At 48.8% G+C, this 14591-nt stretch overlaps 1 protein-coding gene across 2 annotated transcripts in view; it reads left to right on the forward strand.

Annotated features, from left to right (window-relative positions):
* The window catches only part of CAD (carbamoyl-phosphate synthetase 2, aspartate transcarbamylase, and dihydroorotase), a 399701-nt gene that overhangs the window by 327790 nt on the left and 57320 nt on the right, over window positions 1–14591 (forward strand). For both annotated transcript variants that reach the window (XM_085613270.1, XM_085613271.1), the window contains one exon: window positions 12900–13066. In XM_085613270.1, the coding sequence (XP_085469396.1) occupies window positions 12900–13066 (167 nt within the window). The remainder of the gene's footprint in view (window positions 1–12899; window positions 13067–14591) is intronic.

Raw genomic sequence — 14591 nt, forward strand, 5'->3', positions numbered from 1 at the left:
TGACCAGTTCAAAGAAGGCGCAGAAATTCTCATCAGAGAAGGACAGCTACTCACGAATGCTTCCATCAAGTGTGCACTAGATGCCGCTGACACAGCTGCCAGGGCCATAAACACAAGCGTCATGCTGCGACGACATGCCTGGTTACGAATCTCTGGATTCAAGCCTGAGGTACAAAATAATATACTCAACCAGCCTGTCAACCCCGACTATTTATTCGGGCCGGAGGTTGACACCACCCTTGAGAAGATCAAAAAGGACACGGACACTGCAAAGTCCATGGGCGCCCTCCAAACTCAGTCCTTTCGGAGCGGCTCCTTTCGTCGCCCCGGAATCAAGGGAGCAGGTAGAGGACAGGGGTCACAACAAACGTATAACAAAGGCAATACACAGACCACCTACGATAAAAACACCCGAGGTGGATATCGTGGCTCCAGTACAAAGGGCAGAGGACGCGGCTACGGCAACACCAGGTCCTCCCCCAAAAACAAGCAGTGACGCCCTCTCCCTTCCTCCCGACCACATAACACCTGTCGGGGGAAGGCTACAAAGGTTCCTGTCCACGTGGAACTCCATCACCACGGACAGGTGGGTCAAAGATATTGTCAAATACGGTTACTGTCTGGAGTTAACCTCCACTCCACCCATAATACCGCCAAGAAACCGTCCTATGTCCTCAGAGCACTTAGCGCTCTTACAGCAGGAGGTGCAAAGTATGCTTCTAAAAGGCGCTATAGAGGCCGTACCCGTCCACGAGCAGGGTACGGGAGTGTACTCCCTCTACTTCTTAATACCAAAAAAGGACGGGTCACTCAGACCTATATTAGACCTAAGACCCCTGAACCGGTACATTCTTTCAGAGCACTTTCACATGCTCACTCTCCAGCAAGTCCTTCCGCTTCTCAAGCAGGGAGACTTCCTAGCCACGCTGGACCTCAAGGATGCGTATTTCCACATCCCCATTCACCCCTCACACAAAAAATACCTCAGGTTTACTGTTCAGGGTCAGCATTACCAGTTCAAAGTCCTTCCCTTCGGCGTGACAACAGCGCCCAGGGTTTTCACGAAGTGCCTAGCTACGGTGGCAGCACATCTACGGAGGCAGCACATACACGTCTACCCCTACCTGGACGACTGGCTCGTTCAAGCGAAGTCAGCCCAGCAATGTGCCAGCCACATGTCCCGCACCATTCACCTTCTTCACAGTCTGGGATTCTCACTAAATTACCCAAAGTCCCATCTCCAGCCCGCACACGTACAACAGTACCTAGGTGCGACTATAGACACTCTGGCGGCCACAGCTCAGCCAAATTTAGTGAGGATCAACAGCATTCAACTGCTGATCTCCAAGTTCAAACCCAAACACTCACTTCAAGCGCGAGTGTTCATGCAGTTGATAGGCATGATGGCCTCCTGCATCTTCATAGTCCCACACGCGAGACTACATATGCGCCCGCTTCAGGAGTGCTTAGCACGTCAGTGGAATCAGGCTCAAGGACAGTTGAAAGACCTAGTGTTGGTGAGCGGTCGGGCATACAACTCTCTGCATTGGTGGAATCCACAAAACCTTTGCAAGGGCCGACCGTTCCAAGAGCCTGTTCCACAAATAGTACTGACAGCGGACGCGTCTCTCCAGGGATGGGGAGCTCATGTACTCCACTACACAGTGCAGGGACTATGGACGACACAACAGAAGAAGATGCACATCAACCTTCTGGAACTGATGGCAATCTTCCTGGCCATGAAGGCATTCAAAGTACATCTGTGCAACAAGGTCGTGTTGATCCGGACGGACAACATGACCGCAATGTACTACATACAGAAACAGGGAGGAACACACTCTCCACAGTTGTCTCATCTGGCTCAGAGCATGTGGAAGTGGGCCATTCAAAGGAACATGTTCCTCATGGCGGAACACCTCCCCGGCAAGGACAACCAGATGGCGGATCTGCTCAGCAGACACAGCCACCAGATGCACGAGTGGGAGTTACACCCATCAGTACTCCAGCCGTACTTCCAGCAGTGGGGTCATCCGGAGATAGACCTGTTCGCCACAAGCGAAAACACAAAATGCCAAAGCTTTGCCGCCAGGTTCCCACATCCGCAGTCGCAGGGCAATGCGATATGGATGAACTGGTCCGGCAGATTTGCGTACGCTTTTCCCCCAGCGCCGTTGATACCGCTGGTGGCTCGCAAACTCAGACAACACTCCCTGACACTCGTCCTAGTTGCTCCTACGTGGGCACGCCAGCCATGGTACACCACCTTCCTCGAACTTTCCGTGGTGCCGCATCAAAGGTTGCGGATCAAACCCGCTCATTTGACGCAGAACCATAGAGAGATTCAGCACCCAGATCCGCAACAGCTGAACCTGGCAATCTGGCTCCTGAAGTCCTAGAGTTTGGCTATCTCAACCTGCCACCTGACTGTATGGACATCATCAAGGAGGCCAGAAGACCCACTACAAGAGCTTGCTATGCAGCCAAATGGAAAAGGTTCGTCATTTATTGCAGTAATAATGACATTAACCCGCTGGACGCATCCATCCAAAACATCATTTGCTACCTATTACACCTATATCGTTGCAATCTAGCGTACACCTCTATACGTGTCCATTTGACCGCAATATCAGCCTATCTGCAAACCAGGCAGCACCTCTCTCTATTCAGAGTGCCTGCCATCAAAGCATTCTTGGAAGGACTCAAACGAGTCATTCCACCTAGTCACCCACCGGCTCCAATGTGGAACCTCAACCTGGTCCTCACACGCCTAATGGGTCCACCCTTTGAACCTCTACACTCATGCGAGATTCAATTCCTCACCTGGAAAGTAGCTTTCCTGGTAGCGATCACTTCCTTAAGAAGAGTTAGTGAACTCCAGGCACTAACCGTTCAAGAGCCATTTATACAGGTTCATGCCAACAGGGTCGTACTACGTACCAACCCAAAATTCATGCCCAAAGTAATATCGCAGTTCCACATGAATCAGACTATCGAACTGCCCGTTTTCTTCCAAAACCCGCAAACTGTCGCAGAAAGGGCACTCCATACACTAGATGTACGGAGGGCCCTCATGTACTACATCGACAGGACTAAACCCTTCAGGAAGACAAAACAACTGTTCGTTGCCTTTGCCCCGCACCACAAAGGTAACGCCATCTCCAAAGCAGGGATAGCCAGATGGATAGTTAAGTGTATTCAAATCTGTTATCAAAAGGCAAAACGCACATTAACTATTCCACCACGAGCCCACTCAACACGTAAGTTAGGGGCTTCCATGGCTTTTCTAGGAAATATTCCCCTGCATGATATATGCAGAGCAGCCACATGGTCCACTACACACACTTTTACTAAACACTATTGTGTAGATGTGCAGTCAAAACAGCAGGCAGCTGTAGGACAGGCTGTTCTAAAAACTCTTTTTCAGACCGCTGCAGCTGGCACGGGTAGCCGCCGCTAATAAGAGGGCACTGCTATACATTCTATGCACAGATATGAATTCAGCAGCCCACATGCCTCGAACTGAATATGCTACTTACCAGTATGCATCTGTTCTTGGCATGTAGGGCTGCTGACATTCATATCGCCCTCCCTCCTCCCCGGCGCCTGTAGCAGCTGCAGCTCTCAGAATTACTGTAAGCATGGGCATCACTTTCTGTATCTACTCCATCACTGCCACAATGGCGAAAAACAATCTAAGGATGGAGAGGATGCCCATGCGCACTGTAGTCCAGGGGAGGAGTCACCTATCCAAGGATACTTCGAAGACTCTTCCAGGACAACAACGTGCAAACATCCGGACCCAACACTAGGCGGCGATCTATGCACAGATATGAATGTCAGCAGCCCTACATGCCAAGAACAGATGCATACTGGTAAGTAGCATATTCAAAACATGACAACTTTGTGTTCGAGGCATATGAGCTGCAGATTATACATTGTTCATAGATCGCCATCTGGTGTTGGGCCCGGATGTTTGCAGTTTGTTTTTCCTCTTGGAAAGTCTTTGGGAGTCACGAGGTCGGTGACTCCTCCTCTGGTTAGTATTGCGCATGGGCTTCGGCTCCATCCTCAGATTGTTTTTTTCCGCCATCGGGCTCGGATGTAAAACTTCGCGCTCCGGTTCCGAACTTCCCAGTTCACCGATCGACGCACAAATCCTCGCTCATCGAGCTTCTTCAAAGACATAAATCATCTTATTCATCTTCTCTTAGTCACTTCTTCGATTCCGGTGGTCGACGGCGGCCTTCGGGCCTATTCTGGCTCCGGTCTCGGCTGATGGAAAGAACTCCCTTCAAGAAGTGCCCTCGATGTGGGTCCAAGTTTCCCCACACCGATCTCCATGAGGTGTGCAACCTCTGCCTCTCCCCAGAACATGAGGCCCGAGACTGTCCCGCCTGCAAGTCTTTTCGCTCAAAAAAAGACCATTCGAGATCGACGGGCTAGACGCAACATGGCGCACTCCTCGACCTCCGCTCCAGTCGACATCTTCGGGGACGACGTCGAAGCTCCGGGACAGCAGGACATCGAACAGGAGGACGACAACCTCGTCAGCGCTTCCGAGGCCGACGACTCAGATGTGGAGGACATCACCCCGGTGCTGCGGGTCGTGAGTACAATTCCCCCTCCCACGCCGACTCAGATGTGGAGGACATCACCCAGGCGCAGCGGGTCGTGAGTACAATTCCCCCTCCCACGCCGATCCCGAAAAAGGCTTCGGTCACACCTTCGCCTACGGGCCTAGGCAAGACCAAGGACACTGCTTCTCACACCCCACCTTAGGGCCCGGTAAAGAAGCCTTCTAAGCCTTCCGGCAGCTCGGGCTTGAGCCAGCCGGCCACCGGTGCCGACAAACACCCTTCGGCACCGAAGAAAAAATCAGCCTCCACCTCCACACCGAACCCGGCACCGAAGTCTTCGGTGCCGAAACCGCCTCCCCCGGCGCTGACCAAACATCACAAGTCCCTCGGCACCGACACTCCCGTGCCGAAACCCTCTTTGGCGCCGACCAAAAAAACGGAGGTTCCCAGGAAGCACGGCTTCGACAAACCTAAAAGGCCGCCGGCCCCGAAACCTTCGGCGCCGACCGAACAACCAGTGTCACAGGAGCTCTTCACACCGGATCCCTTGCAAAAAACCCTCACCAAGGATCCAAAGACTGGACACTTGACATTGTCTTCAAAAAAGAGACATTTGGACAAGCCGGCTCCACCTCCAAAGAGAAAGGACATTGCTACCTCTCCTTTCAGGGTGCCTTCCCCGCCTCCTCTACCTCCTCCACCCTCTCCACCTCCACCCCTTCCACCTCATCGTTCCCCCACCTTGTCTCCTGTCCCAGACGATTTGGGGGACCCTTACTATGATCCAGCAGATGTGCCACAAGATCCCACCCCTACTGGATCTCCAGACCCATGGGATGATTATAACAATCCGGACATCCCAGATGTCCCACAGGATGACCTTTATCCATCTAGGCCATCCCCTCCTGAAGATTCCTTGGGTTTTCACCACTTGTTACAACGGGCGGCACACTACCACGGGGTGGAGTTACATACCGACCCAGTGGAGGAGGACTTCCTCCTAGACACTTTTGACGATACACATAGGTCCACTGCCATTCTTCCTATGTTAAAGGGCGTAATTAAACATGCCCCTGAGGTTTTTAAAGACCCAGTCAGGGCCAGGGTCCTAAACCCTCGGATAGAAAAGAAATACAAAGCCGCCCCTACAGACCCTTCTTACATTAAGGGCCCTGCACCATTAGATTCCCTAGTGGTATCTACAGCCAGGAAGCGCTCAAATTCTCAGGCGTCAGGCGAGGCGCCCCCACCTGACAAAGAGTCCAAGCTGCTAGATGCGTCAGGGAAGCGCACTGCGTCACAAGCGGCCAATATATGGCGTATTGCCAATACGCAAGCACTGTTGGCCCGATACGACAGGGCGCACTATGATGAGCTAGAGACCATCATGCACCATCTCCCTGAAAAGTACAAGACTAGGGCTAATGAACTTATTCAAGAGGGAAAAACAATAACCAATACCTCGATACGATGTGCCCTAGATGCGGCAGATACAGCCTCCAGGGCCATAAACACCAGTGTCCTTCTCCGTCGCCATGCCTGGCTCAGGGTTTCAGGGTTTAAACCAGAGGTTCAAGCCTCTATACTAAATCACCCATTCGACCAAGATCATCTATTTGGTCCTAAAATAGATGAAGCCCTGGAAAAAATGAAAAAAGATACAGACACGGCGAAATCTATGGGAGCCCTACAAACACAGACTCCCAGGCTCTCCTTTCGCCGTTCTTCCTTTCGGGCCACGGGCAGAGGCTACTCCTCGGACAGTGCATCCACGTCATATAAATCCCCGCCTCAGTCTACCTTCACGAAGGGTTATCAAAGAGGCTGATACAGAGGTAACAATAATAAGGGCAGAGGCAAAACAAATACCGCCCGCTCTGCCACACCTCCTGCCCAATGACTTTCCCCCGCTCCCTCCAGACCATTCCACTCCGGTCGGAGGCAGACTACGACATTTCCTTCACGTCTGGGAGACAATCACCCCAGACAGATGGGTGACACAAATTATTCAGTCAGGGTATTGCCTAGAATTAACATCTACACCCCCCAACATTCCACCCAGGCACCGCCCTATGTCGCAAGAACATACTGCGCTACTAACACAGGAGGTGAGCTCTCTCCTGCAAAAAGGAGCAATAGAGCAGGTCCCCATAAATCAACAAAATGTAGGGGTCTACTCCCTGTACTTTCTAATTCCAAAGACAGACGAGACCCTACGACCTATCTTGGATCTCAGACCTCTAAACACTTACATTCATTCGGACCATTTTCACATTGTAACCCTCCAACAGGTTCTTCCACTTATCTCCCAGAACGACTTTCTCACCACTCTGGACTTGAAAGACGCGTACTTTCACATCCCAGTACACCAATCTCACAGAAAGTACCTCAGGTTTATGGTAGACGGACAACACTACCAGTTCAAGGTGCTCCCGTTCGGGGTAACAACAGCACCAAGGGTGTTCACCAAGTGCCTGGCAGTAGTGGCTGCACACCTCAGAAGACCGCACATTCACGTCTTCCCGTATCTGGACGATTGGCTAATAAAAGCCACGTCCTACCAACAATGTGTGCAACATACCGCCGCTACTGTCCAACTACTTCACCAGATAGGCTTCACGGTGAACCATCAACAATCCCACCTGGTACCATCACACACAAAACAATATCTCGGTGCCACCATAGACACCTCAAAGGCCATAGCCTATCCCAACCTTGCCAGGATTGCAGAAATACAGACGCTGCGTCAAAAATTCCTGTCCCAACACTCTCTCCCAGCAAGAGTGTTTATGCAGCTCATAGGGATGATGGCCTCTTGCATCTTTATAGTGCCACATGCAAGACTCCAAATGCGCCCACTCCAAGAGTGTTTGGCGCGCCAGTGGAACCAGGCCCAGGGGCAACTGACGGATCTGGTGTTGGTAGACGGTCGCACCCATCGCTCTCTGCAGTGGTGGAACACCACAAACCTTTCCAGAGGTCGACCGTTCCTGGACCCGGTCCCACAAATAATCCTAACGGCAGATGCATCGCTCTCCGGCTGGGGGAGCTCATCTGTTACATCTCACAGCACAGGGCACATGGACGCTGCAACAGAAGTTACTCCACATAAACCATCTGGCGTTACTAGCGATCTTCCTCGCCCTAAAATCCTTCCAAGCGCAGATTTCAGGCAAGGCAGTCCTCATTCGCACAGACAACATGACTGCCATGTACTACATTAAAAAACAGGGGGGCACACACTCTCCACAGCTCTCTGTTAGCACAGAGCATATGGAGATGGGCAATTCCACAAAAGATTTTTCTCCTAGCCCAACACGTCCCAGGAGTACAAAACACCATGGCAGATCTGCTGAGCAGACAGACACAGCAGATCCACGAGGGGGAACTTCACCCAAAGGTTCTTCGCCCGTTCTTTCAGAAGTGGGGGCATCCACACATAGACCTATTCGCCACCCACGAAAACAAAAAATGCCCAAGCTTCGCCGCCAGATATCCACACCCATTGTCCAAAGGCAATGCGATATGGATGAACTGGTCAAACAAATTTGCATACGCTTTTCCACCTCTCCCACTAATTCCATTAGTGGTGCAAAAGCTACAGCAGCGTTCCCTGACTCTGATCCTAGTAGCTCCAACATGGGCCAGACAACCGTGGTACACCACACTGCTAGAACTCTCAGTAGTACCACACCAAAAGCTATGCCTCTCACCATGCCTCCTAACCCAGAACCATGGAGAGATCAGGCACCCGGACCCAGCTCAACTCAACCTTGCGATCTGGCTCCTGAGGTCCTAGAATTTGGATACCTTAACCTTCCCCCTGATTGCATGAACATTATCAGGGAAGCTAGACGCCCTACTACTAGGGCGTGCTATGCAGCAAAGTGGAAAAATGTGTTGTTTACTGCAACAACAACACAATAAATCCCTTAAATGTATCCATACAACACATTATATGTTATTTACTCCATTTACAAAGGTGTAACCTAGCATATACCTCCATTCGGTTACACCTTGCTGCAATTGCTGCCTATTTACAAAACAGGCAGCACCTCTCACTTTTCAAAGTGCCTGCCATCAAAGCTTTTATAGAAGGCCTCAAAAGAGTAATTCCACACAGAGTGCCACCCTCACCTGTTTGGAACTTGAATATAGTCCTCACACGGTTAATGGGACCCCCTTTCGAACCATTACATAAGTGCGAGCTGCAATTTCTCACATGGAAAACAGCTTTTCTAGTGGCCATCACTTCCCTCAGAAGAGTTAGTGAAATACAAGCACTCACTATACAGGAACTTTTTCTTCAGATGCATCACAACAAGGTTGTACTGCGCACCAATCCCAAGTTTCTACCCAAAGTCATTTCCCCATTCCATCTAAACCAGTCGGTAGAATTACCAGTCTTTTTCTCGCAACCCCAAACAGTTGCGGAAAGAGCCTTACACACACTGGATGTTAAAAGGGCTTTACTTTACTACATCCAGAGAACACAACCTTTCAGGAAAACTAAACAGCTATTTGTTTCCTTCTCCCCACCACACAAAGGCAACCCTATTTCTAAATCAGGGATAGCTAGGTGGATTGTAAAATGCATACAGATTTTCTACCACAAAGCAAAACGAACACTATCGGTTCCCCCTAAAGCCCACTCTACAAGGAAGATAGGGGCTTCTATGGCTTTCCTAGGGAACATACCACTAGATGACATCTGCAAAGCAGTGACATGGTCAACACCACACACCTTCACAAAACACTATTGTGTAGATGTGCAAACCAAGCAACAAGCTAGTGTGGGCCAAGCTGTACTAAAAACACTTTTTCAGACAACTGCAACGGATACCGGTGGTCGCCGCTAGGGTTGGGTACTGCTATATAATCTAAGCACAGTGTATAATCTGCAGCTCATATGCCTCGAACGGAATATGCTACTTACCAGTATGCATCTGTATCTGTTCTTGGCATGTAGAGCTGCAGATCTATACACGCCCACCCGCCTCCCCGGCTACCTGTATCCGTTCCAGTCTTATCTTATTTAGATACAATACACATGGGTGTCTTTACTGTTACTACTACGCTCCATCTTTCCCTGCTGGCGAAAAACAATCTGAGGATGGAGCCGAAGCCCATGCGCAATACTAACCAGAGGAAGAGTCACCGACCTCGTGACTCCCAAAGACTTTCCAAGTGGAAAAACAAACTGCAAACATCCGGGCCCAACACCAGATGGCGATCTATGCACAGTGTATAGATCTGCAGCTCTACATGCCAAGAACAGATGCATACTGGTAAGTAGCATATTCCTTCCCTTAGTCGGAACAACCTCAGAACCGTAGAAATAATCAATCATGGCATTTATAAAGCGCACTTCATACCCGCGAGGGTCTCGAGGCGCTGGAGAGGGTGGTGTGGGGGGTCAAGCTGCTACTGTTCGAAGAGCCAGGTCTTGAGGAGTCTCCTGAAGGTTAGAAGGTCTTCGGTCTGCCGCAGGCGGATGGGGAGGGTGTTCCATGTCTTGGCGGCGAGGTGAGAGAATGATCTGCCTCCGGTGGTTACTCTTAGGATGCAGGGGCGGTGGCTAGGGCACGGTCTGCGGAGCTGGCGGGTGTGGGTGTAGAGGCTGAGTCGGCTGTTGAGGTACGCTGGTCCGGTGTTGTGGAGAGCCTTGTGTGAGTGGGTGAGGAGTTTGAAGGTTATCCTCTTGTTGATGGGGAGCCAGTGCAGATCTCTCAGGTGGGGTGTGATGTGGCTGCGGCGAGGGATGTCGAGGATCAGGCGCGCAGATGCGTTGGTGTTGTTTCAGGAGTTTGGCCGGGGCTCCTGCGTAGAATGTGTTTCCGTAGTCCAGTCTTCTGCTGACGAGGGCATGGGTGACCGTCCTTGTTTCGGTTTGGATCCACTTGAAGATCCTGCGAAGCAAGCGGATTGTGTTGAAGCAGGAGCAGGAGACGGTGTTGACCTGCTTCTTCATGGAGAGGGTGGAGTCGAGGATGACCCCTAGGTTGGGTGCGTGGTCGGTGGGTATGGGGGGGGGGGCTCGTAGTGCAGCTGGCCACCAGGAGTCGTCCTAGGCCGAGGGGGTGGATCCGAGGATGAACACCTCTGTCTTGTCTGAGTTCAGCTTCAGTCGGCTGTTTCTCATCCAGTCGGCGACGGCCTTCATTCCTTCGTGGGGGTTGGTTTTGTCGGTGCGGAGGTCTTTGGTGAGGGAGCGGATCAGCTGGGTGTCGTCAGCGTAGGAGATGATGTTGAGGTCGTGCGACGTGGGCGAGTGGTGCCATGTAGACATTGAACAGCGTTGCGCTGAGGGATGAGCCTTGGGGTACGCCGCAGATCTCGGTGGCTTCGGAGCGGAGGGGGAGGCGGACGCTCTGTGTTCTGTCGGAGAGGAAGGAGGTGGTCCAGTCCAGGGCCTTCTCTTAGATTTCGGTATCGTAGAGGCGTGTTTGTAGTGTGTGGTGGCAGACTGTGTCAATAACAGTTTCACTCAGTCAATCGTGCATACTTAGTTTCTACAGAGTTGCACAGAAATAGAGAGACGGGCGTTTCAATAAAAAGGGTTTATTGAACAGTCTTATTTCTCATACAAGAGATGTGAACTGCTACAATCGTAAGCCAGGCTGCGAAGTACAATATGTACAGAGTTAGCAGTAAGATAAAATAATACTACAATAGCATGGTTTGTAGCTATGACATATTCATATACACATATATAAATAACACAGGCTAAAAAGTGGATACTCATCTGATGCTTCTAAATAGTTCTACCCCAGTGTACCTAATCTAAGTGAAGTAAGTGCTGTTTTCTAAAGTATAGCTAACTATAGCTATAATTTTAGTTTTGCCAAGAGTTGCCAAAAGTTTCTCTAAGTTCTAGTCTGCTCCATACCTTAGAATGTGCGAGGTTGGAATCTCTTTTCTGGGACTCGATATCTTACACCCCACAAGGGGAGTCAGAAACACTGGAGCTGGATTCTCTGAGACGAGGATGACAGCGTCTGGTCAGTGCGTCAGACTGGAACTCGATTTCCTTCCGAACGTGCCGTGGCGCACCACAAGCAGGCAGTCGAGCTGGATCGTGCCGGAACCGTGGTTTGCCAGGGCAAGTGAAGGTATGTTTATACCTTGAAGTGGTTTAGGAATGCCTGTATTGACGTAAAAGTCGGGCATAGGAACGTCATGAATGAACCCCTAAGAAATAGATGTTCATGCATACTAAATGAGTTCTTGGAGAAATCAATATCCAAGCAAGGGAAATTCCTAAAGGCTTAAGAGTCCGGTTTTCCAAGAACTCGTTGTGACGTGGATGGACGGATGTAGGAGTCCATGCCTGTATTTGGTTAGCATGGATAATGCCTAAAAGGGCTGGATTTTCTATGCCTAAAGAAGGGCAATATGAATTATACCAATATAAGGGGATAAATCAGGAAACCTATATACGGAATCTAAATCCACACACAATAGGTGTTGCGATCAAACAGACTGCAACTTGCAGGAAAGCATGGGGGTTAGATGGTCTTCAGGGTTGGAAGACGAGGCAACCAGTATTTTGATAGGGGCATTAATTGTTGGTAAGTTGAAGATGTTTGTTTATTGGCTTAGAGGGCAAATAAATCCAAGACTCTGGCTATATGCAAGGAATTATTGAGCTTTTTGTGAATTTTGAGGCTGGCGAATTCAGTCTTGGCTGATCATGGAGGTCTAGGTGGAGTTAAGGATTTGTCTTGATTGTAAGGGGGGGGGGGAGGTTCATTGGGCAATTGGCTTTTTATGACTGATTTGTTTGGACACTCCTTGTGCAGGTTTGTTTTGTATCAAGTTACAAGAGAAGCACGTTAGCTCAGTTGAAGCTTGCTGGCTGTGATGATCTGTAGAGAATATTTTCTTTTAAACCAATCAGGTCATCAAAAAGATGTGACCAATGCTTAAATAACTGTGCTAAAGCTTCTCTCACTAAGTGCTCAGCAGTGCCCATTTAGTCATCCGCTTTCTTATAACTTTTTGCGTGATGGGAAACTGATTCACATTTTAGTGTGTTTCCTGCATGCAGTGGTGTATGCTTCACCTTGGTCCACCAGTCAACCTCATTCAAACCCATTAGCGACCTTGCTTGCATTCAGGAGCATCACTCTGCCGGATCTTGCATGCGCCTTTAATCCCTTTTGGCCAAGCCCAGCGCTTCCTCAATCATTCTACTTGGCAAAATGGAAAACTCTGCATAATCGCTCATTGTTTAAGTTGGCTAATCTCATCATTTTTACTCATTTGTAATGTGCTGTAAACCATTTGCCAAGATTTGACCAGCAAATTGTGTGTTTCTAGATCTTCCATTCCTTCAGGATGGATATCCTCACCCTCCTCCACTGCCGAGAATGAACTCTCCTCAGAACATGGCCATGCAGAGTGGTCCACACCCGCAGATATCACCACTGCTTCACCCCCTTATTGGTCAGCATGTGCTGTCTGTCAAGCAGTTCACCAAGGAGCAGGTATTTTGTTTTTTTATTGGCCAACTTAATGGCTGCCTATATGTACATATAAGTTGCTAATGAAATTTGACCAGAGGTATTTATGTGGAGAAAAATATTTTTGTGCCAAGTTCATTTGTTGTCTGAGCTTCAAATGAAGCTCAGTGAAGAAATGTATTGGAGAAAGGTAATCGGTTTAAATCCCTGCTAAAACTTCCATTATTAACACACCTTCGCAAACTTCATTTTTTGTGATAAAGTTGTGAGCCTGTTACACTGATCAGTGAAACGTGCAAAACACAGATTTGAATACTGGTATAGCTGATTAAGGTGTCCTTCCCTCCAAGCTCATTAAATTGAGAGCTGTTGTGTTGGTGATAACACGAAAGATCAATACTTAGTTCAGTTTGTGCTGTGCAGTATTTCGTAATATTTTGAAAATAGATTTGCTACTATCTTTAAGGTTTTTAGTGTTTTTATCTATAACGCACATCATTGGCCAAATCTGCTGTGACTGCTTCTCCTTACAAAAATGTATGTACCAAATCTACAGAAGGAAACTGTATTCTCTGTTTGATTTTAGATCTAAACATTTGGGTACATTAAGTGAGATGAGGGTGTGGCAAACTTGTAGAAAATCCATCTTTTCTATGTGGTCACCCTGTATTTTTTGCCTTTTGCTGGACCCTTTATTTTCGCTGATGTTAGAACTCTGTGTACTTTAACCCTCCTAAACTGTGGGAAAGTGCCTGTGGCTCCCACCATGCCCTTAAATATGGTTGAATTGACATCTTCCTAATTGGTTTATAACTGGTACAAATATTTACCCAGGGCCTGCAAGTTAAATGTCACTAGGGGACTGCGGGACTTGTTGTGCCATTCACTACAGTGACCATGTAAAACATGGCCTTAAGACTGGTCAAAATCTCCCTTTTAAATATTACATCACTGTTATGTAGTCCTTGTAATCCACAAGACAAGGTGCATGATATTTAAAAGTAGGGCATACACAAATGTAATCTTAATGTCCTTACAGTGACTAGCACCCAAAAGCTATTTTTCACTATAGCAGGCCTCGCCGTCTTTTGTAGAAAACCAGAGTACAGATTAAAATCCTAATACTAGATCTTGGGACTAGCTAGAAACATAATTAAACTGTTTTTAACAGCTATTAAAATCCAATTCAATGGCTAAGTAGGATTTTTAATAAATATTAAGGAAAAGTAACTTTTAGAAAAATACCTGTTCGAGGAATGTGTGCTGTAGATACACCTTCTTTGCATACTCCTGCCATCTAGTGTTGGGTCCGGATGTTTTGCAAATTGTTTTTCTTTGTAGAAGTCTTTTCCAGTCACAAGGTAATGTGACTCCTCCTTTTGGTGATAGTGTGCATGGGCATCAACTCCATGGTTACATTGTTCCGCCAAGGGGTTCGGATGTGGTTTGCGGCACTCCGGTTCGAACCGTTTTTCGGGATCCCCTCGCGGCGCAACGCACTGTACCCTCGTCTGTATTGTTTCGTACGCGTCTCGCCATTCTCCGCATG

This window comes from Triturus cristatus, chromosome 6, assembly GCF_964204655.1.
Source record: "Triturus cristatus chromosome 6, aTriCri1.1, whole genome shotgun sequence".
NCBI classification, from domain to species: domain Eukaryota; kingdom Metazoa; phylum Chordata; class Amphibia; order Caudata; family Salamandridae; genus Triturus; species Triturus cristatus.